This window comes from Carlito syrichta, unplaced genomic scaffold (genome assembly GCF_000164805.1).
Source record: "Carlito syrichta isolate Samal-C Ts95f unplaced genomic scaffold, Tarsius_syrichta-2.0.1 Scaffold120616, whole genome shotgun sequence".
In the NCBI taxonomy this organism is placed as follows: domain Eukaryota; kingdom Metazoa; phylum Chordata; class Mammalia; order Primates; family Tarsiidae; genus Carlito; species Carlito syrichta.
The window spans coordinates 108,217-131,039 of record NW_007064712.1 but is presented as its reverse complement, the minus strand read 5'-3'; the positions used below and the strand labels follow the sequence as shown (position 1 = coordinate 131,039).

Sequence of the window (22,823 nt, the reverse complement as noted above, 5' to 3'; positions counted from 1 at the left end):
TGCCGCGATCCAGCAAGAAAGACAAATAAGTAGGCCTCCGATAACCTATGCAGTATGAAAAGTTCTGTGAGTGTGAATGAAGTTCCATGGAGCACAGAGAAGTGGGTAGGCAGTCCTGTGTGAGGTGTGGAGTGAGGAAGGGTTTAGCTTCTACAGTCTTACAAGCAGGTGACTTCTGAGCTGGCAGAGAATGCAGTAGGGGGCTTCCTGGAAAGGAATCAGCATGAGCAACGGCATGAAAATGCATGGCATGCCCAAGGAATGGCATTATGTCTGGTTAATTCAGTTCTTCCTTTCAACCAACACTTATGAAACACCTATTTGCCAGATGCAGCACTAGGGACTAGGGATACATAGATGAATAGAACCTATTCTCTGTCTTCAAGACCTAAAAGTCTGGAGTGGGAGACAAATAAGTAAAGAGATAAATTATAACTAAATGGTATGAACACGTTGTTCTGGGAATGAAGAAAGGGAGGAATTGATTCAATTTGATCTTAGGGAGAGGATCAATTATCACAAAAACATTTTCAGAGGTGGTGATGCAGAAGCTTGGTTTCAAAGCTTGTGGAATAATTTTCCAGGTAAAATAGAGAGGAAAAGAGCATATAATATTCATTATTAAATTATATTCATTTACTATCAATGTATAGACATTGTTCAGATCAACTCTAGGAATCTTAAATTAAATGAATATAATTGAATCAAGAGATGATTTAGTTGTAATTCTCAATATTAGAAGCTCATCATTCTGAGCATGACTTATTTTATATATAAGGCTGTAAAAACTAATTCTGATGACTAGAGTTTCCTAGCTGTTTAGAATCTGAGTAACCAAGACCTTACTGTGACATGGAACCATTTTTCAAAGACTACTAAGATGTGTTATAAACCAGAATGTGGCATTTGTGAGCTGTCAGTGAACCTTCCTTCCTGCGCCAGCTTTTAATCATTTAGCGGCCAAAAACTGTTAGATTAAAATTTTCTCATTTGTACTCCATGCCTAGTGTTTTCATGAAGATCATTCAGATGTTTGGCTACATATTGTGTAAAGCCACAATATTCTTTGCTTCTTGTTTAGTCAAAAGGAGGAATGCTGAGATTCGAGCTAGTTTCTACATTTGTATAGATATGAAGAACAGCAATGCTTCAACTGTTTATCCTCAGCTACGTGGGAATTTTGAGAATTTTTAAATGTACTATAAATGGAACATTTTACAATACTCAAAATAGATGTTTCAGTGTCAGAATTTTGAATGAAGTTACCTTAGGTTTGAGTCTGACGGATATTTTTATCAAGAATCAATTTTGCTTCAGATGTCCAGAGAGAATACTATCTGAGCATATGCTAATGATAGACTGGTCACTGTTTATATTCTTTGATATAGGTAATAATAACAAGTAATAGCGATGCCTTATAACAAGATAATATGTATGAATGTAAGTAGGTAGGTAGGTAGGAGGAAGGTAAGTAGATAGACAGAATTGAGCTAATAAAGCCAGAAATTAGGACAGAATATGCAGTAATAAGCTGGGGAAACTTAAATGGCCAGAAGTGTTAGCCTTGGTTTCTTATAGGTCAGATTTAGTCCTTAGGGGTTTTGTGTGGTTTTTGTGTTTTTTATCCCCTTATAATTGTAATCAGATGATGACCGCTACTAAAGGGACCGGACACTTTTGCAGTTTCACAATTCCTTCTCATTTAGCAGTCACTTAAATGACAGTGACATTGACTTAAATGATAGTCATTCTGTCTGAAAGGCCATGGTTGGTCAAAACAGATCAAACAGTGAAGCACATGTTCCTACTGTGTGCTCAGCTGCAGAGAATGTTCTCCAAGATCACCTCTCACTTGAGAAAAAGGCTTTATATTCACCAAATACTTTATAAAAGTGTATATAAAAGTATATTAATTGTACCCAAAATGATCTTGGCCTGTTTTGGAGATTATCAGTGAAAAGCTCATCGAGCGCAGTTATTCTCAAAGTGCCGTCCCCAGGCCAGCAATATCTGCATCACCTGGGAACTTGTTAGAAATGTAGATTCATGGGCCTTACCCAGACCTACTGAATCAGAAATGTTGCTTTCTGATCTGTGTTCAAAGAAACCTTCTGAGTGATTCTGGTACATGCTAGTGTTTAAGAACCATTCTTCTATGGAAGCAGAAAACAAAATTAGATAGATTTGTAGTTGGTACTTGAAATTATTAGCTACCTGAGCAGAATTGGCCACTAACCTACATCAGTAGGGAGCCTTAACGTTTATGAGGAAGAGGGGGTGTGATCACTATCTTAAAAACACAAGCCTAGAAAATTATAGGACCCCTAATGAAGTATCAAGCAATGACCATGGATGACATGCCACCAACTGAAGACTCCTTTGCTGTAAAGATTTAGAGACTTAAGTTTAAGAAAAAGACTAACTGACAAATTGAAAAGTCAAAGAGAGCTGATTTAACAAACAAGGATGAAGATATGCATACATAAAGGTCATCTCAAATACAAGTAGCTATGTAAAGCAAAATTACAGAAAAAGTTGTAATGGCCAACTTTTAAATTCAACATTTGAGTTGAAAGATATCAGCAGCTTGAAATGTAAGCTTTGAGTAAAGTATCCTTCATGAGGGTTTAGCACACCGAGATTTCCAAATCCATTTGAATGCTTACGTTTATCAAAATTTAAGTAATTTTTATTGAATTTCCTCTCAAGGTTGCATGCCAAGCATATAGTTGTAGGAAAAAACCTGAGCTAAACATCTGAACTAGCAGACAGTAAGATGAATGCATTCCTTGCATTTTTATCTAATTGTTAATTTATTTCATGTGTCATATTAGGTTCTCCCCCTCTTAGCTGATTCTGTTAATATAGTATATTGTGTAATACTTCCTTTAAAGATTTGTCACTCACCTAAGGAAACTTTAGAGGCTAGCCAGAATATCCTAGTTTAATTCTTTATAAAAATCTTTATTAAAAGCTATCTTTTAGCCGGGCATGGTGGCTCACACCTATAATCCCAGCACTTTGGGAGGCTGAGGTGAGAGGACTGCCTGAGCCCACAAGTTCAAGACCAGCCTGGACAACTTGGTGAAACCTTGTCTGTACAATTAATCAAAAAAGTAGCCAGGTGGGTGGCACATGCCTGTAGTTCCAGCTACTTGGAAGGCTGAGGTGGAAGCATCACCTGAGCCCAGCAGGTCGAGGCTGCGATGGCCGTGAGCATGCCACTGCACTTCAGCCTGGCTGACAGAGGGAGTATCCAACTCAAAAAAAAAAAAAAAAAAAAAGCCATTTTTTAGAAATACTCAACACTTGTAAATCTTCTCATCTAAATTATAATAGAGAAAGCATTCCTACAGGAGCCTATAAACAGTATTTTGATTTGGGTAATGCTAGTTTTGAAGAAGAAAAAAATAACCACATTAAAATGGAACCTAGGTAAATTATTCTTGTTTTATTTTGTACCAGGATATTTTGTACCAAAACTTAGTTCAAGTGAAAACAGATTTAAGCATCTACTATGACAGATACTGTACTAGGAAATTTACATACATCCTTTTAATTCTCCACCTATGAGATAGGCATTATCATCATGAGTCTATGGACTAAGAAACAGACTTTGAGAAGTTAAATGAAAAACTCACAAAGAAGTAGGTCTGTCTGATTCCAAAGCCTACATTCTTTTTATGATTCTACCCTAATTCCTCCCCAGTTTTAGGAAACCAAAAATCTAGAGGTAGGACCTTAAGCCACTTGTAGACAACAATATTTATCTAATCTGTGTTTCATTGACTTAAACACCCAGCCTTAAATCCAATGCTAAGACCAACTGAATTAAGAAAAATCTTAATGAAGAGAGAGAATTAGGTATGCCCTAAAATACCAGAACAAGGCTGGGCTCGGTGGCTCAACCTGTAATCCCAGCACTTTGGGAGGCTGAGGTGAGTAGATAGCCTGAGCCCACAGGTTCAAGACCAGCCCTGGCAACTTGAGGAGACCTCGTCTCTACAATAAATTAAAAATTAGCTGGGTGTGGTAGTGCGCACCTGTAGTTCCGGTTATTTGGAAGGCTGAGGTGGAAGGATCGCCGGAGTCCAGCAGGTCGAGGCTGGGATGACCATGAGTGTGCCACTGCATACCAGCCTGGGCAACGGAGTAAGACTTCGACTCAGTAAACAAATACATAAATAAATATCAGAACAGATCTAGAGACCCATCAACATGAGAACATATTTAGCTCAGCAGCAAAATGAATAAAAAACTAACCTCTAACCTCTTGTTTGGGGTTTTGAAAGCACTTTTTCATTTGAACTAGTCTTAGAAAATAGTCTCTTCTGACCTTAAGCAAGCCTCAGTGTGTACTGGTGGCAAGGCATAGATACCACTGAAGACCAGAGCATTATTTATAGCATTTAATCATTCTGGATCTCAGGGAGATGTGAGGACATCTTTTATCTTCCCAGATGTGCTAGGTAGTTTTTTCTCTAACGAACTACTCAAGAGTCACTGTTGAGACATCAGGACCTACTGAAGAGTATGGACATGATCCATCTCAGACCTAGCCTTCTAAACACACTGCTTTTCTTGATAGTTGCTATTGTACAATGCCACCATTTCCCAATGAGTCTTCACATCATTTGGAAATGGATTTGAGAAACATTCAAGAATCTTGTGCTTTTACTGTTTTTTGTTTCTTTATGAAACAAGTAGCAAGCAATACTTCTGAATGTCACATTGCATGACTAGGTCACAGAATTCCCCATCCTGCCTTAGGAAGATGCCCTTTTTGAAGTGCTGTGTGTTTGATATAGTGACGGTACACTATTTGTAGAAAGTGGGTTTCAGTATAAACCATAACCACAGAGGTAAATCTATGGTTCAGTATATGATTTGACGTACAGGAAGTATCTGGGTCTAATGATGAAACTTTTTAACTTTCCAGATGACAGAACAAAGGAAGCAGAAACAAAGAATTGGTCTTCTAGGACATCCTCCTCACATGAATGTCAACCCACAGCAACCAGCATAAGCAAACGAAATAAAGGAATTGTATTTACATTTTATAATTATTATTAGTGTGGGTATGGCTAATTAGTTCTGATTCACCCACTAAGGTTACTTTATGCTTAATACATTTGTAAATACTCAGTTTTATACTGTATGTATATGATTGCTACTCTAAAGGTTTGGATATATGTATTGTAATTAGAATTGTTGGCATGATAACATTTGTGCCAAAAATATTAAAAATGCCTTTTTTGGAAGGACTAAAGAAAGCACCTGATTTGCACTTGAACCAGATTATAGATTTAAAAGTATATGACATGTATTTTGTATTTAAAACTAGAATAGCCAGTATTTATGTTTTTTATAAAACTGTGCAATATGAATTATGCAATCACAATAAATTTGTAACTCCCGAGTGTCCTAAAGGGAGTGCACATCTTTGAAGCTGGTGTGTTAATACTATGTAATAAGTGGTTAAATATCAAATGATGCTGCTGCCAGAATTATATTAATAGTGAGTTTCAGGCCCCTGGGCATTTTGTACCATGTAATTATCCCATGGTGATGCTGTTTCTCGTTGCTAGTGGCATTAGTGCCTCTGTCTCATAGTGATAATGCTCCAAGTCTATGAACTGTTAAATCAGCATTCATTTTCTGAAAAGGAACTTTAGTTTCAAAGATACTTTTAAGCTTCTAAATTGATCATTTAAACAAACTATTTCTTTAAATAGGAGAGCCAAATTAGAGGCTCATACTTTAGCTTGTGAAGAAGATAATGAATTTTTTAAAGGGAACTTTTTATGCAATGTTCAGGATAACTGCATATTGCTGGCCAATCAGTGTCATCTCCTGGGTGAATTTTGATGTCACGTTATAAGAAATGAATAATTGATGGTTTCTAGATTATCTAGTCCAAACAATAGAGTTTATTTTTTTCTTCATCTGAACCAACATGCTATAGTAGCTAAGAAGTATTAAAACTATATACATCCATATAAAGAGGAAATACAAACTATCCCATTAGAAGTCATAGTTGAACACTGACATGTTATTCTTCTGAAAGAACCACGTTTGGGTTTTATTTCTTTTGTCACCTGATTTCTTTTCTTGATGGATGAAAAGTATGAAAGGAAACTTTTATATCTGTTGCCTAGTTTTGTATATGGATCTCATTTTACAAGAGACTATCTCTGCAAAAAAGTTTTAAAAAGTATTGAAAGCAGAGTTCTGAAATGAGTAAAGTTTGTAAATGCATATATAAAAATATTTAATAAATGATGCAGAATAATACACAGTGACCGACTCTGGTGACTTTCATTTGACATTTGTGACTCAACTGCTATTCCAATTATACTCTCTCTACGACCAATCTAAAGTACAACTGGTTTGGTTACCAGATTAATTCAGAAAATATTTACTGGTTATTGAAAACCACCTTTTGGTGTTATTATAACTCTGAGGAGAATCACTAGAACAACACTTGGGAGTATGTAATACAATATTCATTCCTTCTTCTGGATCAGTGACTGCCAGCCAGGCTGTCAAGAGTGCTCTGCTAAGTCTCCTGTCTCCTCTGCTTTCACTGGGGGATCTTTAACTTGCTGTCTGCAATGTGGAAGTATCACTAACAGTTGAAGTTTGTTTTAGTTCATACCCAGTAATCTGGGTCCTTCAGCAGACAGTCTAAAACGTTTTTATAGCACTACCTCGTCCATCCAAATGTAATAAAACCTGTTCCCTCCTCAAAGCAGTGCTCATCGTGGTTGCTCTTTTTGACACTGATTTTCTCAACGGCTTGGTAAATAGAATAATTACCACCCAACGTTGGGAACTGGGTTAGGATTAAATTTCAGTTGAATGACTAGTTTTATCGCCAGTTCTTCTACTTTATAAATGTGATAACTTAATAATTTTTCCAGTCAGTGCAGCATATTTCCACAAAATTTTTCCATCATAAGGCAAGCCCAAGATAGATACATACCTTTATCTATAACGAAAATGACAGTCTATGCTAAACCCTACAACACACACATTAGCCAGCAAGGACTTGCTCTTCCCTGGGTTTTCTCTTTGATCTCTCACACTGCCCAGAGTGATGTGGCAGTGTGTGTGGTTTGTCTCCCCAAGTCCCATCTAGTTCACTGGAAAGTTCTGCATGACATGCCAAGTTGCAGCTCTTGCAGGTCTGTCATGTTTCATTGAATCCTGTCACTTAAGATATAAATCTTCATGCAGTTTGCCAGCTTCAGCAGAAAACAAATGAAACCAGAATGCCACTCCACCCTACATTCAGTAGATCCTACCCTTGGAGTTTGGGTGTGAACACTAAAGCCAGTACAACTGAAACATACAACTTAAAGTTAAAACTCCTGTGGCCTTTGAAGTGTAATCGTGATTCTGCCTGCTTTCGTCACATAGCGCTTTTCCAACACCTCTATTTTAAGGATCAAGGTCCAAGCCACCTCCAAAGTTACCTATCCAGATGAAGAATTAGTGTTATCAGGCTAAAAGTTCACACGGTATGATGCCAACGTGCAAGAAAGCCACTTTGGCTTTGCTTATTTAATTTTAGAAGTTTGCTATAGCACCAATTCAAGGTTCAAGCTTTTGCAAAGTTCTTTAAACAATTTGTTAAAAGGTCTGGGAAATTCCATTCCACTTCTCTAACATTTATGAGATCTTACCCTTTTCTACATCTACTCCTAAAATTGTGTAGTGATAAACCTTTGTTTCCCTCCACAAATAAAGCTCCCACTCTTTGCTATGGTCCTAAAGCTCTAAAGGATATTCCATCCTGTATAATTTTTCTTAGAACTTGATATCTGTCTATCCCTCCCACCCATGGACAAAATACAATTTGTAATTTTATTCTTTAAATTTTTGATTCAATTTACTTGGTTTTATTCTTATTCATTGTTCTTCATTCAGCCAATTTTTTATTTGGTTATACTTTCTGCAAATGGATTGCTTGATTTTGCTCCTGTAAAACTTGCTCTTTCGCTCTGTTTAACATAATTTATAAAGCAAGCATACTTTATTTTTGGAAACTAATCAGCAACTCAGTCTTTACAGCACAAATTACTTAGGTGCTAGTGGGAAATTATCAAGATCTTTACAGTAAACTAAGGATTTAACCCTTTAAAACTCAATTGAAGATCTCTATATCCTCCTACAGTAGACAGTTTGGATAAAGCACTAATGGGAAATAGCCTAAAGGTTTCTGGTTGTTATTTTAAGGCTAATCATGAGATCATTTGTCTGACTCCTGAGCTGCACAGAATGAAACTTACTCCTTCAAAACGGGTTTTTCTTACAGATTTTTAAAAAACAAAATATGATGCCGGGCTCGGTGGCTCAGCCTGTAATCCTGCGCCTTTGGGAGGCTGAGGTGAGTGGATTGCCTGAGCCCGCAGGTTCGAGACCTGCCTGGGCAGCGAGACCTCATCTCTACAATAAATCAAAAAATTAGCCGGGCGTGGTAGCGCATGCCTGTAATTCCCGGCTACTCGGAAGGCTGAGGCGGAAGGATCGCCAGAGCCCAGCAGGTCGAGGCTGCAGTGGCCAGGAGCGGCCACTGCACTCCAGTCTGGGCGACAGAGTGAGACTCCAACTCAAAAAAAAAAATGTGCTTATTACAAGACAAATTACATGACCATAAAAGTCACCTTTACATAAGCAAGATAAAATAACAAAAGACTCCTATTGAAGACTATTGAGACAATATTCTGTATCTACCAAAACACACAGCGGGAGTGAAGCGTATTTTAAAGAAATTGAGTCCTGAAGAAGTAAAGTAACTTGCCCAAGGACTCAACTCTAGAACAAATAAGGATCTCCTGAGGAGCAAAATACAGAGAACATTCTTCCCACTTGCTATCTCCCTTCCAGAATAGGGACATAATATCTTATCAGTAACCAATTTCCCATAACAGTTCTCCCTTTACAGAAAGCTCTTATGCAGAATTTTATTTTGTCCCACATGTGGAACAATACAAATTGATTCGCTTTTCTTTTCAAATCTCTTTCATAAGACTATGAATCTGCAAATTAGAAAGTATTGAATATGATTACTTTGTCAGGACCGAAAATTTTGTGGCAAAGATAAGCAGCCAGTGAACTCCTAAAATCTTTATCTTTTACAACTACGTATCTCATATAAATACCTCTTGTTTAACTGCATTTTTCAAAAGGAGAATCCATTCTCAACTCAAAGTGGCTTCCTCCAAGTGAAAATACTGTTATATACTAGTATCCCCTCCTACTGCAGAATTCAGTGTTTATTAGCAAACTCTGCTTTGCTTTTGTTGCTTATACTGATAATTTGTTAACAATCAACTAGAATGTTGGAAAACCCCCATAAAGATTTCGATTTTACAGAAAGTACCCAAAATTCCACTAGTTTTGCATCACAAAGTCGTGGTTAAAGTAAAGTTTTGAGTAAAGCGCCATGTGTGTGGTTTTTGTGGGTGGTTGCAGCTAAAACGACTATTAGGCCTCATCAGTTAGTTATCTGACAGGAGAGAGTATGATAGCAATTATAATTAAGACAATTATGATGATCATAACCAACATTTTTCCATCTTTGTTATCATCAACCACACTTAGCAACTCTTGTACCTAAAGGCTGATTCAGAAGCATAACAAGCCTTCCAGTCTGCACCCAAAAACCTGCCAAAATGAAGAAAATAAAAAGGCAGACCACTGGCTGGTTTTACATTGGATCAACTCAGACAATGCTTATGGACTCTCCAGCTGCTGGTATTTTAAACTCATTTGGTAAGACAAATCTCAAAGGAGAAACTTAAAATACTTTAAGGTCATGACAAACCAGTGTGAAAGAGAATCCTAACACCTAGAAGTGAAACTGCATCATCCACCCAGCCTGGAAAGAAAAAAGAAAGCTAAAAACCACTATAGAATCAGAAGGCAGAGTTTGAGAAAACCCCTAAGGCAAATTTCTGAACAACAACAAAAAGAGTCCCACAACATAAGAAGTGCATACTGTATGCAAGAACCACTAATGGAAAGAGTTTGCCAGCATTTTTATAACTACTTCACAAAACATAGTTGGGCCCATGTACATGGAACTTTAGACAGTCCAGGAATTTAACCTGTTCGCTACTCCTGAGCATAAGTCACATACTTGTCACCTATAACATCCAAAAAGTCTTTTCAGAAGCTTTCTGTAAAAGTTCTCCGAAAGAAAAACAAGATTTGGTATGAAACTGGGACAAAGAGACCTGAACCACCCAAGGCCAAGGTGCTAAGTGTGTGGCAAAGTCTTCGGCAACATGGTGAATGAAAAGAACGTGGACCTTAAAGTTGATAAGAGTTTCCACACCAGCTCTAGCCTTTAAATGCTGTAACTGATTTTCAGTTCCCCTCATCTAAAAAGGAGAGATGCTGCCACTCACTTCTTCGGGCAGTAAAGAGCGTTAAGAAAGAGCAGGGTTGTGGGGTGGCTCAACCCTGTAATCACAGGATGCTGAGGCTGAGGCAGGAAGATTGCTTGAGGCCATGAGTTTGAGACCAGCCTGGGCAAAAGAAGGAGATCCTGTCTCTACCAAAAAGATTTAAAAATTAGGTGGTGTAGTGGCACATGCCTGTAGTTCCAGCTACTCAGGAGGGTCACTTGAGCTCAGGAGTTCAAGGCAGCAGTGAACTATGATCGCATCACTATACTCCAGCCTGGGGGATGAAGCATAATCCCTTCTCTAACAGAAATCATTTTTTAAAAAGAAAGTATGTATTGAGTGTCTAGCGTACGCCCGATTCATGTTATTTCCTATTCCTTTATAACATAATCATTTCCTTTTTCTCAGACCTATCTACAATCTCAGCCAACCGTTGCGTGACCAAAAGCTTCTTTCTGTCCCTACTAAATGGGTATATTGATGTTGTTACTGTGGGATCCTAAATCTGCATGTCTTAGCATGACATGTTTGGGTCACATTCGGTCATTTAAAAAATTTTATCTCATCCAAATTATCTTTTAACTATCAGTTTGAACTGAATAATTCATAAAGAAGCCTATCATATAGCTCATGGCTTTCAGATAGCTATTCTCATATTTGTGATCAGTGTTGAATTCAAATCTGACTTTATAAAAAATAAATCTTCAAGGAAAGATTTTTTTATCTTAGGAATAACAATACATTTCTTTATGTAATGCTTTCACTTACTTCTCATTTAAACATCCCAACCCTGTTAAGAAGGTATCCCTAACAACTGAATGGTACAAAGTTGTACCTTCATTTAACATTCAAATAAAAATTCGCCGCATCCTATGTAACTATAGGAGACCCAGAACTTTCCTTGAGAGTTTCAAGGATCCTATGAAGGGTGTTCCCACCTTCCCAATGATCCCTTGTCACTTTTTGATACTAAATCCTGATTTCAACCCAGTTCTCTGTTCCTTTTCCCCATCTACCCTCTCTTTACTATACTTCACCCCTACTGTGGATACAGCCCTCTCTTTCTGTCCCTAAAGTACCGTTAACATCTGGATGTTGCGAAGTGAGGATCTTTACTGGAGGAAGATTACAACAAAGAATAGGAAACAATTCAAAATTGAGAATCAGCCATCACAGCTCCCTCTCCCTTCCTTTCTGCCATGGGATGAGCAGCTTCTCTTCTCAGCCTGCTGGCAGGCAGGGGCCCACTTTCTCTTTCTTACCACCCTTGCCCAAACACACACAAGCAAAATAAAAACAAAAAACTGACCATATGCAGTGGCTCACACCTATAATCTCGGCACTTTAGGAGGTCGAGGTAGGAGAATTGCTTGAGCCCAGGAATTGGGCCCAGACAACACAGCGAGACCCTGACTCTACAAAAAATTTTTAAAAATTAGCTGAGCATGGTGGTGAGCACCTCTAGTTCCCACTGCTTGGGAGGCTGACATGGAAGGATTGCCTGAACCCAGGAGATCGAGGCTGTAGTGAACCATGATCGTGCCACTGCACTCCAGCCTGGGTGACAGAGTAAGACCCCCAACTCAAAAAAAAAGTTGAAGTGATCTGGTCAAACCAGAATATTAAACTTGGGATTCAGAACCAGAAAATCTCATACTAGGAAATGGAGCTTAAAAAAACCAGATCATGTAATTTCATGTATCACTTCTATGTCCTAGTACTTCACAATGCTAGGTGCAAGTCAGCTAAGGTCCTATACCTACCGCTACCTACCCATCTGTCTGAGATCTCAGAATTCTGAGAGATGCAAAGGAAAGTCAGACTTCTTAAGGGTTAGGGCTGCAACTAGTTCATTTCTGTACTGTCAGTACCTAGCATAGTTCCTCCCAAATAAAGAGGCTCAATACATTTGAGGGGGGTAAAGATTAATTTTGAACCTTCACTTAATCTTCTTCAAGATTTTGGAGCCAAGACATTAAGAGTCTTTCATTATGAAAGGAATATCTAGCAGTGGCCCAAAAAGGAACTGCATACAGAATTAAAGATCGGGCAGTCACTACTCTCTCAGATGTAAATGAACCATTCACTACTATAAACCAACCACTAATCATAATATCTCTGACTCCAAAATCCTGCTTCACAACTCAAAACCATTCTCCAATTTGCTCCCTCTAATCAGGCAATTCCAATCTCTTTCTTCCTTCTTCTTTCAAGTCTTAAAACAGACAAAGCTGTGATTTGGTGTAGTCTCCATGAATGTGTAAATTCAGACCAAAATATACCCCAACCCTTTATCTAACGATGCTAAAAAATGTCTAACAATCCCTCAACAATCCATGTAGGATGATGGCAGTTCTCAGATTATACCTGAAGAGACAGAGCACATTGTAGATAGCATAACAAAATTATGGCCATTTTGGCTAACATCAAGACTTATGGTTCATTTATATATGAACCATATATATCATTACTGAGTTTAATTATCCCAACCACTTTTAACAAATTTGTTTTAGAATTTCTACCAATTCTAGAAACTTAACCCCTTAAACTCTGATATTCCCTCTGAGGAAGCATCATAAATTCATCAAACCACTCAGATGTCCCCTCTTAGGGGACATAAAGAAATTACTAGTGATTATACAAGACAAACTTTTGCCAGCAAAATTTTTTTAAGTATATGTTTCCTTGAAGGTTTTCATTCAAACTGCACTAAAAAGCAAATGAAGAGATGGTCTATATACTGAGATATAATTGATCAGTTGAGGAGTGGTTTTCAGGAATCACGAGTGCATCTTTCCATATCTTCTTCGAACAACAGACTAGATGGACAACAAATTACATATTATTAATGTGGGAGGAAGAAAACGAGACTGTATTGTCTACGTGAATAGAAAACACCAGGTGGAAGATGTCATATAAATTACTATTGCACAATATGGATCAATGAACTTGCAATACATGTCAGTGACTGTTTCACATGTTACCACGTTAGAAAAATATAAGATATAAAATTTTGAGTTTTTGTCATAAATAAGTTCCTTAATGTCCAACATTCCATTATAGGCCAAATATCGTTACAATAAAATAATTGGTTCCAATGCTATACTATTTAATATGAAGGGATATATTTTTTTCACTATTTTGTAAAAAAAAAAAAGTGAAGTTACTAGTAGGTGATCCATGAGATGTCTCCAAATGCGAAGGGTTAGTGATGGAAAGGGACTTTGGGATGGAGGGAATGTCTTTTATTTCTCATTTTGTACCATTCCATAGTATTTAAACTGGAACTTCCATAATTACTGGTATGTAAAATGGTACAACCACTTTGGAAAAGAGTTGGCAGTTTAAAAAAAAAATAAACACGCTATATGATCCAGAAATACCACTACAAAGTATTAATCCAAGATAAATGAAAAATATATCTATCTACACAAAAATTCGTTTGCAAATTACAAACATATAATTACAAACAAATGTCCATCAACTGGTAACTGGTAAACAAATTGTGGTGCATATGTACAGTGGTGACTGTGATGCAGGTGGCCCATAGCCCACTTGCTAATGTCTGGGTTGAGTCACAATGCCTTTATCCTTTTTAGTACATTTAATGGGCAACTTTGTAAACTGATTATTTCATAGAGTTGGGTAGGAGGGTAAGGGCCAAAAATCTGCTCACTGGAGAGCCTGGCTGGCCTGGCAGTGAAACTTAAAAGATAAAAAATAAAAAGGCCGGCTCGGTGGCTCAGCCTGTAATCCCAGCACTTTGGGAGGCAGAGGCGAGTGGATTGCCTGAGACTGCAGGTTCGAGACCAGCCCAGGCAGTTTGGCAAGACCTCTTCTCTACAATAAATAAAAAATTAGCTGCGTGTGGTAGTGTGTACCTGTAGTTCCAACTACTTGGAAAGCTGAGGCGGAAGGATTGCTGGAGCCCAGCAGGTCGACATGGGGGTGGCTGTGAACATGCCCCTGCACTCCAGCCTGGGTGACGGAATGAGACTCCAACTCAAAAAAAAAAGCATGTGTGCTTTTAAAAAAAAGTATGTGTGCAATTAATTGTTTTTTTGTTGTTGTTGCTGTTTCTAATTTTCTTTGAAAGATGTGGGGTACAATTCAGGATTAGGTACTTAAGTAGCCATGGTACAGGTGAAGTTTGGGCCTCCCTTTGGTCCCATTTCACCTGGTTTGGGATCAGGCACCCTTACTGAGGTTTTGTGCCCACCTCTTCCCCACCTCGTCAGTTTCCCACTACTGCCAGTCCCTTTCTGACAGTATTTTGATAAATGTTCAGGGTCTGCTTATGAGTGAGAACATGTTTTAGAGCCTACAATTGGAAGAGTCCTGTAGGCATGTGGCACTGGTTTCCTATTGCTGCTGTAACAAATTACCAAAAACCTAGAAGCTTAAAACAACACAAATGTCTTGTCTTCCAGCTCTTGTTCTCCACATTCCTTCTGGAGGCTCTAGGGATGAATCCATTTTCTTGCCCTTTTCAGCTTCTTACGGCTGCCTGCATCCCTTGGCTTGTGACCTGCTCCCATCTTTAAAACCAGAAACAGGCAGTTGAGTCTTTCACATACTGCATCCATGACTCTGACTGTCCTGCCTCCCTCTTTCACTTATTAGGACCCTTGTGATTACATTGGTCCCACCTGGATGATCCAGACAATCTACCCATCTCAAGATCCTTAACTCAATCACATCTACAAAGTTCCTTTTGCCTTTGCCATGTAAAGTGACATATTCACAGGGTTCAGAGATTAGGACATGGACATCTTTAAGGGGGCCACTAGTCTGCCCACCACTTTTGCCTAAGAAAAATCTAGGCAGGTTAAGACAAGAAAAACAAATCACATATTTGTTTTCAAGCTCTGATTTGAATACAATTAGAAAGGTCACATTTTCTCATGGTCCAAACAGGCTGAACAAGTCAGTTCATTAACATGATCATATAAACTGATAAAACTATAAATGATTACCTAAGAGCCTGCTGCTTCCTTTTACATTCACTACTGATACTCTCAGTCAACCAGAAACAACTATAAAAAGATGTTTGCTTTTTTAGACACACATACACATCTCATCACAAACTTTTTCCTCTGGTTTTGTTAAGATTAGCACTTTAAAAGTAAGTAAGATCCAATGAGGTACCAAGAAAATAAAAGTAGATCATAAACTTCCCAACCAGATAACCCTTACTGATTAAAAAAAAAAAATACTAATGCATACTTGTATAAGATTAGAAATGTTAACTAATATGTCATCTATATCTCTTCTTTCTTGAAGTGTCTGTACAAATTTTTTGCCTACTTTTTAATTTCTTCTGTTATTACATTTTGAAAGCTTTGTTATTTATACACTGATTGCTAGTTCTTTATCAAATATATGCTTTGCAAATTTTTCCTGCTCTGTGGCTTGGTTTGTCATTTTCTTAGCAGAGATTTTTTTTTTTTTTTTTTTTTTTTGTTGGACTCTCACTTTGTCACCCAGGCTGGAGGACAGTGGCTGCTCCCAGCCACCGCAGCCTCGACCTGCTGGGCTCTAGCAATCCTTCCGCCTCAGCCTTCCAAGTAGCTGGAACTACAGGCACGTGCTACCATGCCCAGCTAGTTTTTTGATTTATTGTAGAGATGAGGTCTCACCAATTTGCCCAGGCAGGTCTCGAAACCGCAGGCTCAGGCAATCCACTCACCTCAGCCTCCCAAAGGCACGGGATTACAGGCTGAGCCACTGAGCCTAGCAGCAGAGATTTTTGAAGACCAGAAGTTTCTAATTTTGATGAACTCCAATTTATTAATTTTTTTATTTTATGGTTCATGCCTTTGTGTCCTAAGAAATCTTTGCCTACTAAGATCCCAAAGATTTTTATCCTGTTTTCTTCTACAAAACATTGTACAATATAACTTTCTGTGATGATAGAAATATTATACAGTCTGTGCTAACCAATACACTAGCTATAGATAGCTAGATGTGGGTATTGAGGACTTGACATGTGGCTAGAACAATTGAGGAGCTGAATTTTTAAGTTTTATTTCGTTTTAATTAGCATAAATGTATATAGCCACATGTGGCTAACATAATGAGACGGGAAGTTCTAGCAATGTCACAGTTTTAGGTTTCACATTATGATCTATGATACATTTTTAGTTAATTTTTGCATATCTACAAGGTATGGATCAAGGCTCATTTTTTAAACATATGGAAACCCATTTGCTCCAGCACCATCTGTAGAAAGACTATCATTTCTCCAATGAGTTATCCTGGCACATTTGTGGAAAATCAATTGACCATGTTTATATGGATCTACTTATGAACTCTGTGGTGTGTCATTGACCTATATGTCTATTCTTTCATCAATATCACATTGTCTTCATATCTGAGGGGAGAATCCAAAAAAAAATTGAATTATCTTTTTTGGAGGGCAGGTCCCTTGTAGTATAGGTTTCCCCCTCTAGTTAAGTGTTCTAGGAACCCATCAACATCAGTGTAACAGCTAGCATTGTGACTGGCTGCATTCAGTTTCTGTGAATTTTTTTTGGAGATTCTTTCAATGTGTTTGCCCATTTCATGATTGGTAATTTCCTCCACCAAGACAAGGCATCTGCCCATACTGCTCTGAGTGTTCAGCAGTTTGGGGCCAAAACCAGCATGATTTTGTTTCTCCAGATGAAAAAAGTCCTCAAAGAAAAATGTTTGGCTGATGTGGAGGAGGTGAAACAAAAAACAGCAGAAGCACTAAAAGGTATCAAAATTGATGAGCTCAAAAACTGTTCTGTGCAGTGGAAAAAGCACCTTGATAGGTATATTGTATCAAATGGAGGATACTTGAAGGTGACTGAAGTCTAAACAACTAATAATAAATATACATCTTTTAATAAATAAATTCTGGGTTTTGGGGGGGTCCCCCTCATACTTGATCAACGATTCTTCAACAAAAGTGACAAGAAAACACAATGGGGGAAAGGACAGCATCTTCAACAAATGGTGTTGGGAAAACTGGATAGCCACATGCAAAAGAATGAAAGTGGACACTCAACCTATATCATACTCAAAAAATCAACTCAAAATGGATTAAAGACTTAAATGTTGGCCAGGCACAGTGGCTCATGCCTGTAATCCTAGCACTTTAGAGGCCAAGGCAGGAGGATTTATTGGGCAACACAGCAAGACTTTGTCTCTACAACATATAAAAAAAATTAGCTGGGTATGGTGGTGTGCTCCTGTAGTCCCAGCTACAAGAAAGGCTGAGGCAGGAAGATTGCTTGAGAGAGCACAGGAGGTTAAGGCTGCAGTGAGCCATAAGTATGCCACTGCACTCCAGCCTGGGCAACAGAGTAAGACTCCAACTCAATTTTTAAAAAAGTCTTCAATGTAAGACCTGAGGCAGGCATGGTGGCTCACACCTGTAATCCCAGCACTTTGGGAGGCTGATGTGAGAAGGCTGCTTGAGCCCAGGGGTTCAAGATCAGCCTGGGCAACTTGGTGAGACCTCATGTCTACAATAAATAATTAGCTGGGCATGGTAGTGCACACCTGTGGTTCCAGCTACTTGGAAGGCTAAGGTGGAAGATTGCCTGAGCCCAGCAGGTTGAGGCTCAGTGGCTGTGAGCATGTCACTGCACTCCAGCCTGGGCAACAGAATGAGACTCTGACTTAAAAAAAAAAAAAAAAAAAAGGTAAGACTTGAAACCATAAAACTCCTACAAGAAAACACAAAAAAGCTTCATGCCATTGGTCTTGGCAGTGATTTCTTCACTATGATATCAACAGCACAGGCAGCATAAGCAATAAATGCAAAACTAAAGTGGAACCACATCAAGCTATTAATAAAAAGCTTTTTGCACAGCAAAGGAAACAATCAGCACAGTGAAAAAGCAACCTACAGGATGGGAGAGAATATGTGTAAACCAAAAAAATCTCATAAAAGGCTAATATCTAAAATATATAAGGAACTCCTACAACTCAATAGAAAACAACCAAACAAAAATAACATGATTTAAAAACAGGCCAAAGACTTGAATATACATTTCTCCAAAGATGACATACAAATAACCAACAGGTATATGAAAAGATACTCCACATCCCTAATCTCATGGAAATGCAAATCGACATCACAATGAGATATCACCTCACACCTGTTAGGATGGCTATTATAAACTACAACAACAACAAAACCCAGGATATAACAAATGTTAGTGAGTATGTAGAGGAATTGGAACCTTTGTACACTGTTGTTGGGAATGATGCATCTGTTATGGAAAGCAGTATGAAGGTTCTTCAAAAAATTAAAAATAGAACTACCATATGATCCGGCAATCCCATTTCTGGGTATTTATCCAAAAGAATTAAAATAAGATATCTGCATTACCATGTTAACTGAGCATTTGTTCACAATAACAAAGTAGAAACAATCTGAATGTCCACTGATGGATGAATACATAAAATATGGTGTGTATGTGTATATATATATAGATATATAAATGGAATATTATTCAGCCATTAAAAGAAAATTCTGTCACATGCCACATGTGACAACAAAATTTGAAGACAATATGCTATGTGAAATAAGTTAGTCACAGAAGGACAAAATTGTATTATTCCACTTACATGAATTACCTAAAATAGTCAAACTTTTACAAGCAGAAAGTAGAATGGTGATTACCAGAGCTTATAGGTTGGACTATTCAATGGGTATAAGGTGTCAGTCATGCAAGATGAAAAAGCTAAAGAGATCTGCTGTACAACTTTGTGCTTATAGCTAACAATACTATACACTTAAAAATTTGTTTAAAAGGTAGATCACATGTGGGTCTTTTACCACATTTGAAAAAATCATTTTGTCTCGATTATTGTAACTTTAGAGTAATTCTAAAAATTGTTCTGAGCTGGGTGTGGTGGCATACACCTATACTCCTAGCTACTCAGGAGGCTGAGGCAGGAGGATCTCTTGAGTCCAAGAGCTTGAGGCTGCAGTGATTGTGTGCTCCAGTCTGGACAACAAAGTGAGACTCTGACTCTATTTTTAAAATAATTTTTTTTAAAGCAAAATTGTTTTTGACTATTCTAACTTCATTACTTCTTTATATAAATTGAAAAAATAGCCTGCCAATTTCCACCAAAAAAAAAACTGTTGAGATTATCATTGCAATTGCATTGAATCTATAGATCAATTTGGGAAGAGATGACATTTTAACAACATTGAGTCTTCTAATCCATAAAGACATCTCACCACTAGTTTAGGTCTTCTTTGATTTCTCTCATCAATGTTTTTCAGTTTTCAGAATGCAAATCATGCACATATTTTGTTAGATTTATCCTTTGTTATTTAAATTATTTGGATGCTGGCCAGTTCAGCCTATAATCCCAGTACTTTGGGAGGTTGAGGCAAGTGGATTGTCAGAGCCCGCGGGTTCAAGACCAATCTGGGCAACTTGATGAGACCTCATCTCTACAATAAATAAAATAAAATAAATTAGGCAGGCATGGTAGCACGCGCCTGTAGTTCCGGCTACTTGGAAGGCTGAGGCAGAAGGATCACTGGAGCCCAGTAGGTCGACGCTGGGGTGGCTGTGTGCCAGGGCACTCCAGCCTGGGCGACACAGTGAGACTCTGACTCAAATAAATAAATAAATTGGATACTATTATAAATAATACTTTTAAACTTTTTCAAATTCAAAATGTTTCCTGTTAGTATAGAAAACTATAATTATTCTTAATATACTGACCTGTATCCTGTGACCTCGTTAAACTTATCCACTAGATCCAGTAGCTTTTTGTAGATTCTTTGAATTTTCTACGTAGACAATAATGATAGCTACAAATAAAGGCATTTTTTCCCTTTTCCAATCATTACATCTATTTCTTTTTGCTTTTGTTGTTTTGTTTTGTTTGGTCTTACTGCACTAGCTAGGACCTTCTGGATAATGTTGAGTAGGAATGGGGAAAGCCAACATTCTTGCTCAGATAGAGAAACTTTCCTTCTATTCCTTGTTTTATTAAGTTTTATCAGAAATGGATAATAGATTTTTATAAAATGCTTTTTCTGTATCTACTGAGATGACTATATGGTCTTTTTTCAGCCTGCTGATATGATAAGCTGCATTGATTGATTAATGAATACTCAACCAATCTTGCATTCTTGTGATAAAGCCTACTTGGACAAGATGTATTTTCTATCCTTTTTATATTCTGGATTTTATTTGCCAATATCTGATTTACCATTTTTGTGTCTATGCTCATGAGAGATATTGGCCTATAGTTTTATCAAATATTTACCTAGTTGTGGTATCAAGGTAATGCTGGTCTTATAAACTTAGTAGAAAATTGCTCTCTCCTTTTCTATCTCTGAGAAAGTTTGTATAAAAATGGTATTAATTCTTCCTTAAGTGTTCATAGAGTTGGCCAGTGAAGCAACCAGATTTTTCTGTGAGAAAGTTTTTAGATTACCTAGTACTTCTTAAGTATACTTTGGTAGTTTCTCAAGGAATGTGTCCATTTGATCTAAGTTATCAGATTTATTGAGATAAAAGTTATTAATAATGTTCTTTTATCATTTTAGTGTCTGAAGGATCCATAGTGATTACCCATTTTCATTCTTAATACTGAAATGTATGTCTTCTTTTTTCTTCTGATAAGTCTGGCTAGAGGTTTATCAATGTTATCTTTCAAATACCAACTTTTGGCTATAGTAACTTTCTCTATTTTTGTCTTCAATCTTATTTCTGCTTTGACATTTAATTTCCTAGTTTCTGCTTATTTGGGGTTTGCTTTTCTGTTTTTTAGTTTCCTGAGGTGGAGACTTGGATCATTGATTTGAGGCCTTTTTTTTTGTTTTCTCATATAAGCATTTAATGCTATACATTACTTTCTAAGGACTGCCTTAGCTTAGTCCCGTATATTTTGATGTGCTGTACTTTTATTGCCATTCCATTCAAAAACAGTTTAATTTCTTTATGTCTTTCTCTTTGACTCATGAGTTATTTGACTCATGAGTTAATTTCCAAAAATTTGAGAATTGTCCAAAAATTTGAGAATTGATACACTAGTATCAATTTCTAGTGTAGTTCTATTGTGATCAAAGAACATATTTTATTTCAATTCTTTAAATTTGTTGGTTTGTTTTATGCCTCAAAACATGACTTAACTTGGTGAATTTCTCATGTACCTTTGAAAAGGATATGTATTCCACTGTTGTTGGAGGGTTCTCTAAAACCGAAGTAAATCAAGTTGGTTGATAGTGCAGTCCAGGTTTTCTATAGTCCTACTGATTTTTTTGTCTACCAGTTCTATAATTACTGAAGGAGGAGCACTGACATCAACTAAAACTGTGAACTTCTCTATTTCACCTTTGGTTCTTTAAAGTTTCATGTTATATGCATTCATATCTATGACTGCTACATATTCTAGATGAATTGATCCCTTATTCATTATGCAATGCCCTTTTTTTCTTGATAATATTCCTTGTTCTGAAGTCCACTTTGATATTAATATAGCCACTTCACCTTTCTTTTCATTATGCATGGCATATCTTTTTCCATTCTTTTACTTGTAACCTGTATCTTTTTATTTGAGGTGGATTTCTTGCAGACAGCATATAGAGTTGGGTCTTGATTATTTTAATCCAATCTGACAATCCTTGCCACATTTTTAAAAATAAGCCAAGATCTCACCTAACTACTCCCTCTTTTTTTTTTTTTTTTTTAAGAGTAGGATGTCTTTATACATTAGGCAACCCTTCAAGTCATTAGCTCTAATTCTGTGTGATATAATGTTTCCCTCTCCTAAAGATTGCTTATAAACTTGTCATACAAATTAAACACAGTAACTTTCTTCAAAAAAACCTTAAAGTATACTTAATATTTCTATTCTCCTGATCCTAATGAGACTGCTGGAGGAATATATTGTCCCGACTCCCAAATCTCTGTCCACAACTCATATGTCCCAAGTCAGACCCACTAACCAAAACTGTACTTCACATCTTTGAAACATCATAGGTACCACTTACTGAACATATCTAAAACTGAATTGCTATCTTCCCCTGCACTTTCTTCATTTCAAATTTGTACCTTTGTTTTACATCCCTCCTCTCAGTGAATAGTAGTACTATCTTCTCAATTGCCAACTCAGAAACTCAGGCAATACTCTCTTGCTCTCTTCAATCCAACCTATCTCCAAACTCCCTTAATTGTACTCCTATTTTTAAAAAAATATCTTCCATTTTCCTTCCCCATCTTGTCTGCAATATTGCTAGCCTTTTTTAGGCAACCATCATTTCTTTTCTTTTTTTTTCTTTGGTTTTGAGTTGGAGTCTCATTCTGTCACCCAGGCTGGAGTGCAGTGGCATGCTCATGGCCACTGCAGGCAGCCTCAACCTGCTGGGCTCAAGGAAATCCTTTAGCTTCAGTCTTC

At 37.4% G+C, this 22,823-nt stretch overlaps 1 protein-coding gene across 1 annotated transcript in view; it reads left to right on the top strand.

The window, feature by feature from the left end:
- Window positions 1-6,298, top strand: part of LOC103249516 (inositol 1,4,5-trisphosphate receptor type 1) — a 92,948-nt gene extending 86,650 nt beyond the window's left edge. The window contains exon 19 of the mRNA XM_008048146.1: window positions 4,940-6,298. Coding sequence (XP_008046337.1) covers window positions 4,940-5,026 — 87 coding nt within the window. The 3' untranslated portion in view covers window positions 5,027-6,298. The remainder of the gene's footprint in view (window positions 1-4,939) is intronic.
- Window positions 6,299-22,823: the final 16,525 nt, after the last annotated feature.